The sequence below is a fragment of the Erinaceus europaeus genome, chromosome 6 (assembly GCF_950295315.1).
Source record: "Erinaceus europaeus chromosome 6, mEriEur2.1, whole genome shotgun sequence".
Classification (NCBI taxonomy): Eukaryota; Metazoa; Chordata; class Mammalia; order Eulipotyphla; family Erinaceidae; genus Erinaceus; species Erinaceus europaeus.
The window spans coordinates 44,381,996-44,400,732 of NC_080167.1; the positions used below are offsets into that span (position 1 = coordinate 44,381,996).

Consider the following 18,737-nt stretch of genomic DNA (forward strand, 5'->3'; position numbering starts at 1 on the left):
TTTGAAATATTAATGGGTACTTAACTAATCATCTCAGAATTTTGAGATGTTTATCTTAATTTTATTCTTTTTTTTTTTGGGGGGAGGGACTTGATGCTATTTGTCATTCTTCTGATGATCTATTTGTGTCCTTACTTCTTCATTTTAATAGGAATCCTGCTATTTCCTACATGTTCCACCTTAAATTTTCCTAGAAAATTTAAGATCCAGATTCCTCAGTGATCATGGTGGAGCACACATAGACTTAAACAGAAAGCTTTTAAAACTCAACTATGTATACCTGTGTGCTCAATTCTATTCAGTACTTCTACTGTCATCTTAAGCTGGGCCTTTAAGATTGAGCCATGCAGGCTCCTTTCCTACACCCTTATGTACCTATGTCAATCTATACTTAGCCCATTCCTTCACAAGTTGAGTAACTTTTTAAGTGTCTTGTCTGTCTGTCTGTCTATTTTAAATAGAATATTTCATTTGAGATCTCTGTTTCCAGAAAGGTCATAGAGGCGACAAGACTACACCAAGCCTTTTCTTTTCCCATTATTATCCGATCTCTTCCACAAGGCTCTTTTATATCCTATTGAGTATAATGTTTCCTTGTTTTGGAGACTCCAGAATTATCCTTCATCCAGAATCATCATGGACTGTGTTTGAACCCAAGAACCAAACAAGAAGCTTGAGTGGAAAGGATTCAACAGCCACCTGAATGCTGTGGGTGGAGGGAGGTCTGAAGTGCTGACACGACTTCATTTGAGTTAGTGACAGAGCTATACATGCTCTGACTCAGCAGAGATGCTCTGTGCACCTCCAGGTTCTGGCAGACCGTGACCTGGGGACCCATGCTCAGGGTCTGTTATCAAAACTTCAAAAACATAAAACTCTGGAGGCTTTTCCCCAGAACTAACTACGGGTTAATAGGTAGTCAGGTGTGCTGTGTAACAACTTCCTGTTTCCTTCTTTCTACCTTTTCATTTCCCATTTCACAGTGTTGTAGAGCTGTAGAAATAGGATGGGATTGCTGATATTTCCATATATCCCCTCACCACGTTACAGGTTACCTTATAGATCTCTTTCAAGTGCAACTTGTTATAGCATGGAGATTTTTTTGTTGTTGTTCTTTCTTGGGAGAGGAGATCTTTTGTTATCATATCTGCTTAGATGTTGACTTTTTATCCTTTGTTATGGGAAGCTTGTTTTTATTTTTATTCATTCATTGTTGTGAGTTTGCTGCTGCTGCTAAGCTGGGTTAAAGGAGACATAGGCCTTCTATCATTGACCATACTGGCCCTATTCAGTGTCTGTGTTATGTAAAGCTGTGTTTATGTTTCCTAATTCATGTACAAATGAAAATGAAGATTAAACAAAATTCTTTTGGAGACCTTGTTCAGAGATTGAAAGGGTAGAGAAGGAACAGCAATAATGAAAGCTGGATTTGTTGTCTTAGGTTCTGCTCTTGGAGTGATAATCTCCAATAATAGTGAACAATGATGTTATTTTATTTACTAACTAATAAATAATAAGTTTATTTATTAAATTAATATGAATTCATTTATGAGTTGTATAATAGTTGAGGTGCATGGAGTTTCAGACCATAAAGACAGAACAGCTAATACCCAGTATCTTAACAATTCTACTTTTTTATTCATTTATTTTATTTGATGGGATGAAGAGAAGCCGAGAGAGGAGGGAGGGTGAGGGGGAGAGAGAGAAATAGAGACACCTGTAGCACCGCTTCACCATCTGTGAAGCCTCCCCTCTGCAAATAGGGACATGGGGCTTGAACCTTGAGCATGGTAACATATGCTTTGAGCCTGACGCACCACCACTTGGCCCCTCATAACAGTTTCTAAAGAGTCTAACACTTGACTGTTAGCACCTCTCCAAAAACAGATGGGATTTTATTTTATCCCAGCAAAACAGTTCAAGTATTAATTATTTATTACTTCACTTTTTTTCCCTGGACATTTACCAGGGTGGGAATCAGTGTTGTCTCATTTAACCTCCTAAAATTATTGTGAACAAAGGCAGTCAGATCTGTGTTCTCCAGAGGAAGACTTGGAGCCAAGTTGAAGTGACCTACTGATGATCAAATAGCAGTTTCTCTTAGAGTAAGGATTTCTTTAGAGTTCATGGCTATTCAGCTAACTCAAGTTCATTGACTGTGCTATACTGTCCTCATTTCATCATGGCCTCACCTTCCTCTTCTTTCTATATATATTCAAAAAAACATATAGAAATAGCCCATTTCAAGTATGTGGAATTATTAAAAGTCTGTATATTTTCTCTAATAATATCTGAAATAGTCTAAAACTTAGAATAGGTTTCATGTCAATATGAAAGTGTTCATACTACCTCTCACCATTTTTATACATAGCAATCAGGAAATAATTTCTGAATATCTAGCAGAAAGAACATCTCAAATGAAAAATCAAGGTAAGAGTTCAAAGAGTGAATGATTTGGGGGACCCTCTATAGATTAAAAAATACAAGTAAGTTTTTGCTAAACTCATTTTATTATTATTATTTTTTTGACCAAAGCACTGCTCATCTCTGATTGATGGTGGTGTGGGGATTGACCCTGGGACCTTGGAGCCTCAGGCATGAGAATCTGTTTGCTGTAACCATTATGCTATCTCCCCTGCCCAACTGAAGTTTTTTTCCCTTTGACTTTTTTACATGTCACCCAAATCCCATGCAAAAGTACTTCCTTGTGACCTCCACAGGCATTTTTTTCTCGTTGTCTGTTTTAGTGTCAGAGGCAGAGTGTTCAGAGAGGTTGAGACGGACAGTGGAGAGATGCCAAAGCACTGCAACCCAACCTGAGCAGCTCTTCTGGAGCCATCCCATGGTGCCCCCATGTGGTGCCAGGTTGAAACCCATGCCAGCTCTGCCAGGGTACCTTATCTCCCAGACTTACTTATTTTTATATCTCCTAGACTTATTTATTTTATTGAAAAAACAGTGAATAAACCAAGGTGCATGTTATTTTTTGACTTAATTTGATAGGACAGAGAAATTGAGGTTGGGGGCGGAAGGGAGGAAAAGAGCCATTGGCGTCTTTCTTACAAGCTTCTTGTAGTTTTTCTCACACTGCTGGTAAGATCATCTCTGGGTGAACACTGAAACCACATAGCAGCATCACCTGCCAGCCACCGTGAGACCCCAGTTCTCATCTGCATTCACGATGCCGCCATGTTTTGAAAGTTTCATTTTTTTGTTTTTTGTTCAGCCACCATTTACTGAGCTGCAGACTGTAAAAACTAATAACCTTTGTGGATTGGGAATTAGCTCAGCTGGTAGGGCATTGGACTTCCTTGCCTGAAGTTTGATCCCCAGTATCACTTGGACCAGGATGGTGCTGTGACTTGTCTCTCTCATTCCTCCTCTCTGCCTCATGTGAAGCTCTCTGTTTCCCTAACTCCCAAATGTAATTAAGAAAAGTAAATCTTTGGGAGTCGGGCGGTAGCGCAGCGGGTTAAGCGCACATGGCACGGAGTGCAAGGACCCGTGTAAGGATCACAGGTGGTGAAGCAGGTCTGCAGGTGTCTGTCTTTCTCTCCCCGCTCTGTCTTCTCCTCCTCTCTCCATTTCTCTCTGTCCTGTCAACGATGATATCAATAACAACAACAATAATAACTACTACAGCAATAAAAAAGCAAGGGCAATAAAAGGGAAAATAAATATAAGTAAATTAAAAGAAAAGTAAATCTTAAAGAGAACTGATAGCATTCAAGTATTTTATTGACAAAAGCTAATACTCTAACAGCAACAAATAAAGGATTACATGCTGAATATACTAGTTCTCAATAGGGCATTCTAGTGATGTCAATAAAAATTAGTACCATACTATTTTAGGCTTGCTGTCTCTCTTAATTCCCTTTTTATTTACAATCTAATGACACTGCCTGGCCCCCAGCATGGAGTTCTTCAATGCATTAACTGTCTTCTACCAGTAGTAGAATTCTTGTTCAGCCTAGCTAACATCTCTAGGTGTGGCCTGTAATAACAATTTCTAACAAAACATATGTTGTATACTTTTCATATTCTGTATCTTTATTGTTGATATCACATATAATATTTTTTTTCTGTAGGAGTGAATGCTAATTTTGGAGAAGCTTCTTTATGCAGGTAGGATTTGTGAATAAAAACGTATATTAATGGAAGGCAGAAAAGAACATTTGTTGAGTGTTTTTCACTTTAGACTAAGTACTGTATTATACACTTTGTTACTTCATATGGTTATAAAATAGCTTTGTAAGTCACTGTGCTCTTAGACTCTTATTGTCACTAATTGGGCAACATTTATTCAGGGAGATTGAATACTTGACTTATGACTCCATAGTTGCTAAGTATGTGACTAATTTGCTGGCCATCAGCCTGCCTGGCTCCCAGAGTCACTCTCCACATCCACTTCTAGCTATGTGTACTGAACTGGTGTGAAGATGCAGATTCAGATCAGATCAACTCAGACAGTTAAAGTTTATTATACATTTATGTTGACTTAGAATGTTCCCAAAAATCTCAGTTAGTGTAAACATCTGTCCTAATAGAAATGACAATTCCAGTGGTAATGAATCCCTTTTTGAACATCAAAAATTAAAGCAAATCTCAGTTAGTTAACTGTAGGTTTTATTAAATAAGACTTCATTTGTCAAGGCTCTCAGGCATCTTTTTTTAGACGAGTAATCTTGTGTAATCTTGGGTAGTTTTTTTCCCCTCTGTAGATTCTTGATGTTTTCCTCTCCCCTTTTTGCCTTACTTGGCATTTCTTTTGTGTTAATTTTTATTTTTCTTCCACCTAGGTATGCACCAACTCTTAAAAAATAAAAAAGAAAGAAAAAACATAGGGGGCTGAGCGGTGGTGCACCGCATTTTTTAAGTGCAAATAGTACAAGGACCTGAGCACGGATCCCAGTTTGAGCCCCTGGCTCCTCACCTGCAGGGGGGCTTCTTCCCAAGTGGTAAAGCAGGTCTACAGGTGTCTCTTTCTCTCTCCCTCTCTCTCTATCCCCTCCTCATCTCTCAATTTCTCTCTGTCCTATCAAAAAATAAAAAATAAAAATAACCAGAGGAGCAGTGGATTCATAGTGTAAGCACTGAGCCCCAGTGATAGCCCTGAAGGCAAAACAAAGCCCCCCAAAACATAGAATTTAAGAATGATTTAAATAAACAATATAAATTATTTATCTCTTCTATAGTATATAATAGGTGAGGTTTAATATTTTAGTTCTAGCCATTTTGGAATATCAGTGCATTAGTGCCTATCTTCAGTTATAAATCAAGGAAAGGGTAGACTAGAAGTAGCAGTGGGATCAGAGCTCACGACCCTGTGATATTATTAGACCCAGATCAGCTGTAACCAACATTAGTAATGTTTTCTAATTCAGAGAAAATTCTGAATGTTAAGACTTATCCAAAATTGCACAATGAGATTTTATTGGAAATTGCAATACAGCTCCAACAATAAAGTTTGTGAACGAATTATTTCATTGCTTCGCAATTTTCAGTGGCAAATATGATTACATTAGATCTGCTAAGAACATTGCCAAATGAGGCAAATATATATAATATATATAAAAATATATTTAAATGAAGATATGTTGAAGTTCAGTGACTTGCTCAGAAACAAATAGTTTTAGGAATTTCAACTGGGATGCCCTTCTTTTTTTAATTTTTTATTTTTAAATTTTTTATTTAAGAAAGGATTAGTGAACAAAAGCATAAGGTAGGAGGGGTACAACTCCACACAATTCCCACCACCCAATCCCCATAACCCACCCCCTCCCATGGTAGCTTTCCCATTCTCTATCCCTCTGGGAGCATGGACCCAGGGTCGTTGAGGGTTGCAGAAGGTAGAAGGTCTGGCTTCTGTAATTGCTTCCCCGCTGAACATGGGCGTTGACTGGTCGGTCCATACCCCCAGTCTGCCTCTCTCTTTCCCTAGTAGGGTGTGTCTCTGGGGAAGCTGAGCTCCAGGACACATTGGTGGGGTCTTCAATCCAGGGAAGCCTAGCCAGCATCCTGGTGGCATCTGGAACCTGGTGATTGAAAAGAGAGTTAACATATGAAGCCAAACAATTTGTTGAGCAATCATGGATCCCAAGCTTGGAATAGTGGAGAGGAAGTGTTAGGGAGGTACTCACTGCGAACTCTAGTGTAATCCTGCTTTCAGGTATATATTTTGCAGTAGTTTATGGATACGTGTGCACATAAGCTCTCTCTCACAGAAACTGGTGTATATCTAGGTTATGGGACTTTGTTAGAAAGTGAACTACCTGAGATGAAATTAGAGTGTACTATTAAAGGAAAGGTCTCACCCGAGTAATGAAGCTGAAGGGTTGTCATTCCACACGTGAAGTCTCTGGATACACACTGAGGTGAAGCATGTTGAGATGGCAATCGTTGCTTTGGTTAGGTTGTGATCGGCGGATGCAGTATTATTTGGTTTGGATTGGGAGATGCATACGGGAAAGTGGGCCCTATCCAAGGGTGCCAGGACTGGGGGAAGTAGGGGCTCTATAGTGAAGATGTGAGGTTCCTGCTGTCTTAGGGTTCAAAAAGACAATCAATAGTTAATATTATTATCACATTATTTGTTAATTGGGTTAACTATGAAAAGTCCCTTTGTTATGGTTTGCTGTACAGTACCCAGTATCTTGTATATAGCTGTGCTATTGGATACTTCTAATCTATTTGGTCTAGGCTTTTGAGAGAGTCCGCATATCAAATACATAGCCTATATATTAAAAAGATTCAGTTTGTCTTTTGAGAAACTTTGAGACATACAATTGATTTCCCCCTCTCATATTAATTAACTACTGATTTATATGTCTACATTTTGCTAGGAGTGTACATAAACACCATTCCCACCACCAAAGGACTGTGACCCATCCCTCCCGCCCACTCCCACCCCCCACTGGCCCAGGAAGCTACATGTCTACCCATCACCACTGGGTTTTTACTTTGGTGCCCTACTTACAATTTGATCAGGTCCTGCTTTTAGTTTCCCTTTCAGATCTTCTAAGTCAGCTTCTGTTGATGAGTGGGATCATCCCATACTCATCTTTATCTTTCTGACTTAGTTCACTTAACATAATTCCTTCTAGCTCTGTCCAAGATGGGTCAGAGAAGGTGGGTTCATTGTTCTTGATAGCTGCATAGTATTCCATTGTGTATATATACCACAGCTTTCTCAGCCACTCATCTGGTGTTGGGCACCTGGGTTGCTTCCAGGTTTTAGCTATTATGAATTGTGCTGCTATGAACATAGGAGTACACACCTCTTTTTGGTTGGGTGTTATGGAGTCCTTGGGGTATAACCCCAGGAGAGGAATTACTGGATCATATGGAAGGTCCATGTCTAGCCTTCTGAGAGTTTTCCAGACTGCTCTCCACAGAGGCTGTACCAATTTACATTCCCACCAGCAATGTAAAAGGGTTCCTCTGTCCCCACATCCTCTCCAGCATTTGTTGCTGCTGTCCTTTTTGATGTATGCCATTCTTACAGGAGTGAGGTGGTATCTTAGTGTTGTCTTAATTTGCATTTCTCTGACAATCAGTGACCTAGAGCAGTTTTTCATATGTTTGTTAGCCTTTTGGATCTCCTCTGTGGTGAATGTTTTGTTCATTTCCTCTGCCCATTTTTGGATGGGGTCATTTGCTTTTTTGCGGCTGAGTTTGCTGAGCTCTTTATATATTTTGGTGATTAGTTTCTTGTCTGATGTCTGGCATGTGAAGATCTTCTCCCATTCTGTGAGGGGTCTCTCTGTTTGTTTAATAGTTTCTTTGGATGTGCAGAAGCTTTTCAATTTGATGTAGTCCCATTGGTTTGTTTCTGCTTTGGTCTTCCTTGCAATTGGGTTTGATTCATCAAAGATGTCCTTGAGGTGTATGTGGGAAAGTGTTTTACCAATGTTTTCCTCTAAGTATTTGATTGTTTCTGGTTGGGATGCCCTTCTTTCTTCCTTTCTCCCTCGTTCCTTCTTTTCTCTAACCCTCCCTCCCTCCCTCCCTCCCTCCCTTCCTTTCTGTACTTTCTCCAGAGTTAAATTGAGATGGGAGGGGGGCTAGAGACACACACACAGAGAAAGACATTTGCAAAACTGCTTTACCTCTCAAGAAGCTTCCCTCCTGCAGGTGGAGAGTGAAAACCAGGGTCCTTGTGCATGGTAATTGTATCCTCAACCAGAAGTGCTACCACCCAGCCTGCACAACCAAGATTTCAGTGTTCAAGATACTTGACAAGATGCCAGCCAGACTAGCTCTCTTTTTTACTGATTTATTATGCTCTTAACTCATGACTGCTAAGTTTTACTCTTTATTGTCTTGATAATACTTTTCTTTATACAATTTTATAGCAACTCTCAATTAACTCCTGAAGATCTAATAGAAGAGAGAACTAATAATTCTCGAAATAACAATCAAGGTAAGACTTCAGAAAGTTTACTATTCTGGGTGGTCCTACAGAAAGTAGTAATAAGGAATTTTGATCACAAAATTATAATAGCAATCTGAACATGCAAATTGTATTTTTCTCCCTTAGAAACAATAGCTTTTCAAAATTATTTAAGAACACAGTATAGGTATTTAAAAGTCTGAAGCAGTATACTTTTTTATGAGGGAAGTTATGTCTTTAGTCATGACTTTATCTAAGCTCACAATATATTTGGGTAAATAGAAAACATTAATTTACTATTTTATATGTTTCATCTGTAACAGCATGACAAAAAGTATGTATTAAAATGACCCATATTAGGGTCGGGTGGTGGCACATCTGATTGTGTACACATTACAGCACGCAAGGACCTGTTTTGAAGTCCTCAGAGGAGAACTCACAAGCAGTGGAGAAGCTTCATGAGTGGTGAAACAGTGCTATAGGTGTCTCTATCTCTCTTTGTATCTCTCTTCCCCCTTTGAAGTTCTGTCTGTCCTATCAAAAATTAAATACAATAATAAACAAAAATATTCATATTAAATTTCTCAAGAGTATGGCATTTAGTGAATAAAAGTTAATTCTAGATTCTGCCTCACCAGGGAAGTATTCAGAAGCACTATTGAAATCTAAAGTTGGTTAATTAGCATTACTACTACTCTTAACTACTTTTATTGCCATTATCATCATTAACTCTTACCCTGGTTTTGAACTCAGGAGACTGCAGAAAGCGAAGGATGAGCTTGAGTGTGGCATCTTTAAAGACTATTGGCACAAAGATGAAGCAATATCTTACCTTTTGGTACTCAAAGAACCCTGAGGAGAGTTACAGCGTCAACCCACTGAGTGGGTACACGATCCACACTAAGGATCTCAAGGAAATACACAAAGTTGCCATCGAGGGTGACAGAGTGAAAATGGATCACATCATCTCATTCCAGAGCTTCACTTTAAATGAAAGAGACAAGAACCAAAGGTAGTAGTGACCTCAGACCCTCACAAGGGGGACATGGGCAGGGCCAGGGAAGCTGTAGCCTCCTGGCTCAAGCCTGGTGGTGCCCAAACCTCCTGTAACCTGGGCCTTCACTGTCCTCCTCCCTGAGAGTTCCTGGCTCCTCGGTCTCTTCTTTATGAGCAGTAACAAGAAGAAGAAAAAGAAAGGATGGAAGAAAGAAAGAAAGAAAGAAAGAAAGAGAAAGGAAAGAAAGAAAACAAAGAAAGGAAGGAAAGGAGGGAAGGGGGAAGGAAAGAAGAAAGAGAAAGAAGGAAAGATAGATAGATAGAGGGAGAGAGAGAGAGAGAGAGAGAGAGAGGAAGAAAGTTGCCTTATGTCCAATGGAGAAGCAATTACAGAAGCCAGACCTTCCACTTTCTGCATCCCATAATAATTTTTAGTTCATACACCCAGAAGGGTAAATGTTAGGGGAAGATGACCAGAGGGCTCTGAATTTCAATTCTATCAGGACCCAGAGGGGGAAAATGTAGGGGATGGGTGGGAAGGACACACAGAAGTAGTAGGTGTGAAAGTAGAAGTAGTAGGTGTGACTTAGAAAGGAAGAGACGGCAAGACCATAGAAATGATGGGCAAATATATATAAATGTAGATAGATAGTTCTAGAAATATTAGTCAATCCTCATCTGTGATCTTGGGAGAACTACAGTTTCCAGTGGAGGGAATGAGGACACAGAACACTGGTGGTGGGAAAGGTGTGGAACCATACCCCTGTTATCTTATAATTCTGTAAATCAATATTAAATCCCTAATAAAAATTTTAAAAAGCAATGGATGAACTAAACAATGCAAAAATAAACTTTCAGAGTAAAAAAAAAATTTGGTTACTTATGGACCCCAATCGTAAATACCCTTATAGAGTATGTGACTGACAATTTCAAAATGAATGAAGAGTTTTACACTGTAATGCTGTATACTATGCAAACTGGGAAAGTTATTCCCATAATAAAAGAGACCATAAACTACAACTTTGGGATTCCTATTTTCTCCTTTGTGTCAGTATACAGTCATATACATATGTTCTTCCCTATGGGGCCTCAGAAGGACACTTTGAAGTGGGAAGTTGGTTCTGTATTGTTCCAGGTCTTATGTTCATTTTTTTCAAAATGTAGGCTCTTCCTATGTATATATTATATATGTAACTCATCAAGTGCATGTAGCTATACTTTTAATCAAATTCAACCAAATAACCTATTAATCATATATATATATATATATATATATATATATATTCTGTGTCTAAGGAATTGTTTAGCCTTAAAAATTTCATATTGTCCAGTTAAAAAATTAAAAATTGGGGGGCCAGGCAGTAGCGCTGCAGGTTAAGTGCACATGGCACAAAGTACAAGGGCCAGCATAAGGATCCCTGTTCAGACCTCCAGCTCTCCACCTGCAAGAGAGTCGCTTCACAGGTGGTGAAGCAGGTCTGCAGGTGTCTATCTTTCTCTCCCCCTCTCTGTCTTCCCTCCTTTCTCAGTTTCTCTCTGTCCTATCCAACAACAGCAGCAGCAACAACAACAATGGAAAAGATGGCTGCCAGGAGCCATGGATTCCTAGTATGGCTTCCAGCAATAACCTTAGAGGGAAAAAATTAATTTTTAAAAAATTTATTAAAAAATTAAAACTTGAATTCTGAATTCACACTAGTATCATTAGATATTTTTTTCTTTCCTTCCAACCAAAGGCAGTTCTGAAGGTCAGAGAGTGTAAAAATAACTTATATTTGCCCATTTAAACACTTTCATAATAGCATTAAATTCTAGTATTAGTCATTTTGGATATCTGATTTTTTTCATTATCTATAAATCATAGTGTCAAACAAAAATCATCCCTAATGATGTGGAGACTTAGTTTTCCTTTGTTTAAAGCTCTTGAACTCAAAGTTTGTTTAATGTTTTTTTAAACTTTTTAAAAATCCCCCCCCCCATTTAATTTGACAGGACAGAGTGAAATAAAGAGGGGAAAGGAGAGAGGGAGAGAGAAAGACAACTGCAGACATGCTTCACTGTCAAGTGTCTCAGCTGCAGGTGGGAGTGGGGCCTCAAACCCAGGTCCTTGCACAGATCCTGGTACATAGCATTATATGCACTTAACCAGATGCGCCACTGCCTGTCCCTAATTGGTTTTGTTTTGATATTCCAATTCTCATTCCCCAAATGCTTGTGAGAACTACACATTTTTAAAAATGCCATCTGCTATAGGTTTGTTGTCAATATCATATTTCAAATAATGGCATTCCTCTATTTTAAGTGTCCATGTGAAGTTTTATGGAATGCTATGAATTTTTGTTATAAGATAGGGAATTGCTATTTAAATTCCGAACTCAGGAATGTTAAAATGTGAGTAAATTAAGTATCTTGTAATCACTGAACTGACATGTTCTTATAACGTATTTGAAGTTAGGTGTAGTTGTTTCTTTTAACCTAATTGAAATGTCTCTATAGGGTTGGGGAGATGCAATGGTTATGCAAATGACTTTTATGCTCAAGGCTCTGAAGTCCCAGGTTCAATCCCTAGCACCACTATGAGCCAAAGCTGAGCAGTGCTTTGATAAAAAAGACATTTCTTTATAAAATGGCAGCAAGTGTAATAAGTAGAATAGTATCTACCAATACTGACATACCATTTGTGCCAGGAACTGTTCTCAACATTTTGCATAGACGATCACTGAAGCATCCCAACAGTGTCCACTGAGATAGATACTGTCTTACTATTATGTTGTGATGAGAAACTGAGGCACAGGAAGGATTGTTGTTTTCGCCGGGCTGGCTTCACAGGAGGGTAACAGACGACCAGGGACTCATGGTTGAGCTGTATGCAGTATCTCTTTATTCATGCAGGACGTAGCACAATCTAATCTGAGCTAAGCTAAACCAAAAACTACAAACAATCTTGTCCTTATAAATATACTAGCCCAGTAGGGTGGGAACAGGATGCAATGCAGAGAGGGTGGAGAGAAAAGTGACTGGTGAAAATCAGGGTATGACACGGAGAGGGGGTGGAGCAGGCAAGAATTCTATCACTGAACCACCAATGCCCTGGAGGGAGGGTGGTGCTTGTTAACAGCAGTTATGTAAATAGAATGAAGTGGTTATGTAAATAGAATAGTGTTAAGCAGGGGGGATTTAAACCAAATGAAACAGAAGGGGTTTTTAAAAGCATACCAACAAAGGATAAGTGATAACTCAAGCAGGAGTCACACCCAAGTTGAGCTGATTCCAAAGGCCTTGCTCTTTGTATGCAAATACTGTGCTCTTTCATCATTGTGAGTAATTGGAGCCACAGAGTAGTGTAGTTATCCAACAGTAAACTAAATCTTGTTTCAAAGTCAGGACAACAACTGGTTATTAATGTTTACAGTTGTATGAGCAACTATATGCTTTGAGGTGGGGCCATGAAGTCTTCTAGAACATTCTCTTCCTCTCACAGGACTGCCCTACATTTCGCTTGTGTCAATGGCCATCGAGACATAGTGATGCAACTAGTGGATGCCAAATGCAAACTTAACCTGTGTGACAGTGAAAACAGGACGCCTCTGATTAAGGTGCGTACTAGCCAGTTACGGCAACATGAGAAGGGTCTGATCTGATTTAATCCCTTAGAAGTGACTTTATGGGGCGGGGGGCGATAGCGTACTGGGCTAAGTGCATATAGTATGAAGCTCAAGGGCCTGCGCAAGGATCCTGGTTCCAGCCCCCAGCTCCCCACCTGCAGGGGTGGGTGGCCTCACATGTGGTGAAACAGGTCTTCAGGTGTCTATTTTTCTCTCCCCCTCTCTGTCTTCCCCTCTTCTCTCAATTTCTCTCTGTCCTAGCCAACAACAACAAAAATGGAAAAAGATGGCCGCCAGGAGCAGTAAATTAGTGGTGCAGGCACCATGCCTTAGTGATAACCCTAAAAGGCAAAAGAAAAAAAAAAGAATTTATCTCCCTGAAACGTAAACCATTGGTAAAAGCTGTGAAATGCTGACTTGGGATTCCCAGACCTTACAATCTCTTTCTCACTATGATGCCCGGCAGGCAGTGCAGTGCCAGCAGAAGGAGTGTGCATCCATCCTGCTACAAAACCATGCCTGCCCCAACCTGCTGGACATCTGCAGCAACACGGCTCTCCACTATGCTACCTGCAGCCAGAACATAGAAATAGCAGCAGAACTTCTCTCATTTAATGCAGATATTGAAGCAACAAACAAGGTACAGAGCCAACGGCTTTGTTTGACAATATTTGAAGTACGTATGCATGTGCTTTCTGTGCCAGGGGTCATTTTACTTTACACACATATGTTGTGTAGGAAGTTACTCAAAAGCTACACCAGGGTGGTTTAGAAAAAGTGGTACAGACTTCCTTCCCCGCCCCCAACCTCTTCAACAATTAGTGTTTCTGTCTTTTTTCACATGTGACATTCTCATAGGTGTAAAAAGGTATCTAATTGTTGTTTATAATATGCATTTTCCTAATTATCAGTGACTTAGCTTTTTTTTTTTTTTCATGTATCTGTTGGCCCTTTGGATCTTATCTTTGGAAAAGACTCTGCCCATATCTTCCTTCATTTTTCAGTGAGTTTTTTTTTTTTTTGTTCTAATAAAGTTGAGTTATTGCAACCCCTGTGAAAACAGTCTGGAAACTGATTCATCAGAATGCTAGAAATGAACCTATCTTATAACCCAGCTTATATACCCAGGGGAACTGACATTTATGTACACATATGTTCATAACAGCACAGTTTGTAATAGCCCAAACTTGGAAGCAGACCAGATTCCTTGTGGCAGATGCGTTGCTAAGAAAGTTATGGTATATAAATATATACACAATGGAATACTATTTAGCTGTTTAAATGTTGAGGCCAGGGGCTGGGTGGTAGTGCAGTGGATTAAGCACACAAAAGCACGAAGCACAAGGAGCAGTGTAAGGATCCTGGTACAATCCGCCTGCAGCTAGTGTGTGTGGGGTGCTTCACAAGCAATGAAGCAGGTCTACAGGTGTCTATCTTTCTCTCCCCCTCTCTGTCTTCCCCTTCTCTCTTGATTCCTCTCTGTACTATCCAACAACAACAGCAATAGCAACAAGGGCAATAAAAATGGAAAAAATGGCTTCTAGGAGCAGTGCATTCATAGTGTAGGCACTGAGCCCCAGCAACAACCCTGGAGACGAAAACCAACCAACCAACCAACCAACCAACCAACCAACCAACCAACCAACCAACCAACCAAAAATGTTGAGGTCATTGTCTTTTATTAGTTTATTTCAAGATCAAAAGAATTTTAAGAGCTTATGTCAGCAAAACAGTTTGATAAGGGGAACACGTGGAGTGCAAATCTGCATAGGATGGTGCCACTGGTAAGGGTTGGTAAAGAAAGAAGTCTCCTCTAACTAATTTTCAAGGTCTCTCTCTTCTTTTTTTTCAAATATTTTATTTATCTATTCCATTTTGTTGCCCTTGTTGCTTTATTCTTGTAGTTATTATTGTTGTTGTTATTGATATAGTCTCCTTAGATAGGACAGAGAGAAATGGAGAGAGGAGGGGAAGACAGAGGAGGAGAGAAAGATAGACACCTGAAGAGCTGCTTCACTGCTTGTGAAGTGAACCCCCATGCAGGTGGGGAGCCGGGGGCTGGAACTGGGAGCCTTATGCTGGTCCTTGTATTTTGTGCTACATACACTTTACCTGCTGCACTGCCGCCCGACTCCCCAAGGTCTCTTCTAGTCAGCACTCTTAAAGGAATCTCAGCAGATTTTTATGGCTGCAGTGGGTAGCAAATTATGTCCCCCCGATTCATAACAAGTATCAAATAGGCTGTGGCCTGGTGCTCTGGTGTCCAGAGCTTTGGCTCCATTGACACCTCCCCGTGTTTAAGGAGTTACAGCTCTTTGCTGGCCAGGCAGAGTAGTCAGGCCTTGCACTGCACAAGCCTGTAGCCTGTACTACAGGGAAATTGAGCCAGCCTGGGATGCTACTCACTTAGTGACTCGAGGGAGATGACTCAGGAACAGACACGTGGTGGAGACAATGTAATTCTCTCTATTGACCAGAGAGCCAAGGCTTTTAAAGGGCAGACCCGGAAGTGGCAAGTCAGAAGCAGAAATGGCTAGGAAAGGGGTGGAGAAAGGTTAAAGGGGGCTGGGAAGGTAGAAACTTCCTTAGCAACTGTTTCAAGGGTTTTAACTGGTAGGATTAATATTACCCTGCAGGCAGGGAGGGTCTTGAGGGTAGAAAGAAGATAGATCAAAGGGATGGAATGGGTGGGGATCTTTCAGGCAAAACAATGATTATGTAGATAGGCCATAGTATTCAGGAATGCAAGGTGCTTTGTGAGGCTTCTCACAATTTCCCGACAGTAGCCTGTACAAACCTGGCATGCGGAGATATCTGGACATTGTCCCACAGAGAAGCACTAGAATTCAGGAGCCTGACCACTCTAGGGCCTAAGGTTCTGAAATTCATCTCATGGAATCCAGGTCCTGTCTTCACATCCAACGAGGACATTCACTGGCACTGCTCCATGTCCTCAGATATGCTCCATTTTAGCCTCTTATGTCAGAGAGTAGCTCCTGTTAAGCTCCACAAAGCTCCTCAGTGAGGATCTCACTGCACACAGGGAACAGACGGTGGTGCCAGTGACTAAAAGTTCTTAGTTGTAGAAAGAGGGTTGTGAATTTGCATAAATGTCTATATTAAGAGGACTCTGGGGAATGCAGATTAGTGACAAAAAGGCAGTGATTAAGAGGGAAAGAGGAGGGACTCTGCTTAGCTGACCTGTTATTCTCCTCTTGTTGAAATAGTCATTTAGATGAGTCTTAACCCAGCTCTCCAGTCTGAAATGCTATAATGGGAAGTAAGGACTTTATGAACAGTAATGCCAAATTGCACTTATAGCTAAATATTTCCTATTCTGGATGATTGGATTCAGTTTTTGGTAACTTACACATCTCTTCTTCCCATCCCCCATCCAACTTCTCCCTCCCCCCCTTGTCTCCCCCCTCCTCCCCCTCCTCCCCCTGCTTCTCTCTCTCTTCTTCTTTCTCCTTTTTATTGATGTAACTCTCAAATGATAGGTGGAACTGGCTATGGAAGTGAGATGAGGCTAACCAGCTTGTCTACAGCATTTGTCCTCAGCTAGAATTTTGCTGGTGACTCACAACTGCCTGGCCATGTCATAAGTATTATAGGGCTTTCCACACCCCCCCAGCTTTGACTGAATAGACCTAATAAGGGGTGTACATGTATATTTAGATGTATCTCCTGCAGCATCTGATAAATCTCTTGGTTAGGCATTTCTAAGCATTTGAAAGAACAACAGAGAGGGCTGGGCAGTAATGCATCAGGTTAAGCACACATAATATAAAGGGCAAGGACCATAGCTCCCCACCTGCAGGGGGGTCACCTCACAAGCAGTGAAGCAGGTCTGCAGGTGCCTGCCTGCCTGCCTGCCTGCCTGCCTTCCTTCCTTCTTTCCTTCCTTCCTTCCTTCCTTCCTTCCTTCCTTCCTTCCTTCCTTCTTTCTTTTCTTTATAGCTTCCTCTTCCCTCTCAATTTCTCTCTGTCCTATCCAGTAAAATGGAAAAAATGGCCTCAGGAGCAGTGGGTTTGTAGTGCTGGCACCGAGTCAACCCTGGAGGCAAAAGAAAGAAAGAAAGAAAGAAAGAAAGAAAGAAAGAAAGAAAGAAAGAGAAAGAAAGATAGAAAAATAGATATAAAAATCACATGTAGACACTAGACTAAATATGGGCCCTGGATGTTCTTAGTTTGCTAAATATCTGATGTTTGGGAATCTTACATAGAAATATGAATTTCAAGTTTTTTTTTTTTTAATTACATTGAGTATGTCTGTGTCCACACTATTGTTATTAGCTGTGCTGAGCTTTGCCCTTCTATTAACAATACCATATGCTTTTCAGTTTGTCCTTGGCCCCATGTAGATTCTCCACTTACTTCCATCACTGTGCTTGCCTCTGTAAGAACTAGGCTCAAGGGGCCAAGTGGTGGCATATCTGGTTAAGTGCGCGTACAACCAGGCACAAGGACCCAGGTTCAATTCCCCAGTTCCTATCTGCACGGGGGCAGCTTTGCAAGCTGAAAACAATGCTGCAGGTCTCTGTCTGTCTGTCTATTTATCTCCTTTCCCTCTCTCAGTTTCTCTCTATACTATCAAGGATATATATATATTAAGCCAACAATTCCTGTCTTATAATACTGTATACTTTGAACAAGGTACCTAGATTTTAGGTGTCTGTTCAGCTCTATTCCCTGGTTTTTGATAAGGTTATTGGGCTTTTGTTGAGGGTGTTGAGTTTCTTGGTGGTTTGTGCATCTTGGATCTCAGCACTCTGTCAGATGTATGATGTAAAATGATTCATATCTTTTTACATTCACGTGGCATGCTTTTTAATTTTGATTGTAGTTTCTTTTACTGTGAAGAAACTACTTAGTTGAAAAAAAAATCCTGTCTGCATTTGTTTTTTTGCCTGCATACACCTTTCTGTAGGAGGCTAGCCTCTGGTTATCTCTCTAGAAATATATTTTAGAGAGAACTAATATATGTGAAATTTCAGAGGGGTGAGAAGGAAGGACTTATGTCTTACTTTCCTTCCACAGTACATGTTGAAGTTCAAAGGGTATCTTATATCCTTTACATTTTAGTTTCAGAATATGTGATTTTTGTCAACTACCAATTGGCTTTGCTGTTTTTCAGGATGGCTTCACGCCACTTTTACTTGCTGTAAGCAAGAACAACCAGCAAATGGTGGAGTTTTTAATAAACAAAGGAGCAAATGTTCATGCTTTAGATGCATCAAAAAGGTAAAGTTGTTTTTTGTTTTTTTCTTTTTAAGCACTAAGTGTCAGTGTAGCAAAGTGATAATCACACACAAGGAAAGATTAAATTTAATGAAAGGATTAGTTTATAATTACTGGTATATGCTGGGAAATGTCAGTGATTTACCAATTAGGATGAAGAAAATTTGAGAGCTTGTTTGGAGGTTCTTTCAGGGGAGCACAACTACTCATATACCCTCGACCAAAGACGATCCATCTCTCTTTGGGGAAGGCCGTACTCTTCAACTGAGCACGCAGCTTCAGAAGGGATGCACATGGAGCGGTGAGGGAGGAAGGGGACACCCGCCTAGCCAGCCAGATCAGCTGAATCAACCCTGGCGATCAATGGGGTGACAGATGTCGCAGCCAGATCGCCCTCACATTCAGAATGAAGAAAACTTATTCTAACTGGGCAATATGGAGAAAGTGTATAACAGGATTCATATTCTTTTACAATATTGGCTAATGTAATTTTCAATTTGTTT

The 18,737-nt window shown here is 40.3% G+C and overlaps 1 protein-coding gene across 2 annotated transcripts in view; it reads left to right on the forward strand.

Annotated features, from left to right (window-relative positions):
- The window catches only part of LOC103124129 (uncharacterized), a 79,202-nt gene that overhangs the window by 18,214 nt on the left and 42,251 nt on the right, over positions 1 to 18,737 (forward strand). For both annotated transcript variants that reach the window (XM_060192102.1, XM_060192103.1), the window contains exons 6-12: positions 2,372 to 2,430; positions 4,089 to 4,125; positions 8,355 to 8,422; positions 9,146 to 9,404; positions 12,870 to 12,984; positions 13,460 to 13,633; positions 18,131 to 18,237. In XM_060192102.1, the coding sequence (XP_060048085.1) occupies positions 2,372 to 2,430; positions 4,089 to 4,125; positions 8,355 to 8,422; positions 9,146 to 9,404; positions 12,870 to 12,984; positions 13,460 to 13,633; positions 18,131 to 18,237 (819 nt within the window). The remainder of the gene's footprint in view (positions 1 to 2,371; positions 2,431 to 4,088; positions 4,126 to 8,354; positions 8,423 to 9,145; positions 9,405 to 12,869; positions 12,985 to 13,459; positions 13,634 to 18,130; positions 18,238 to 18,737) is intronic.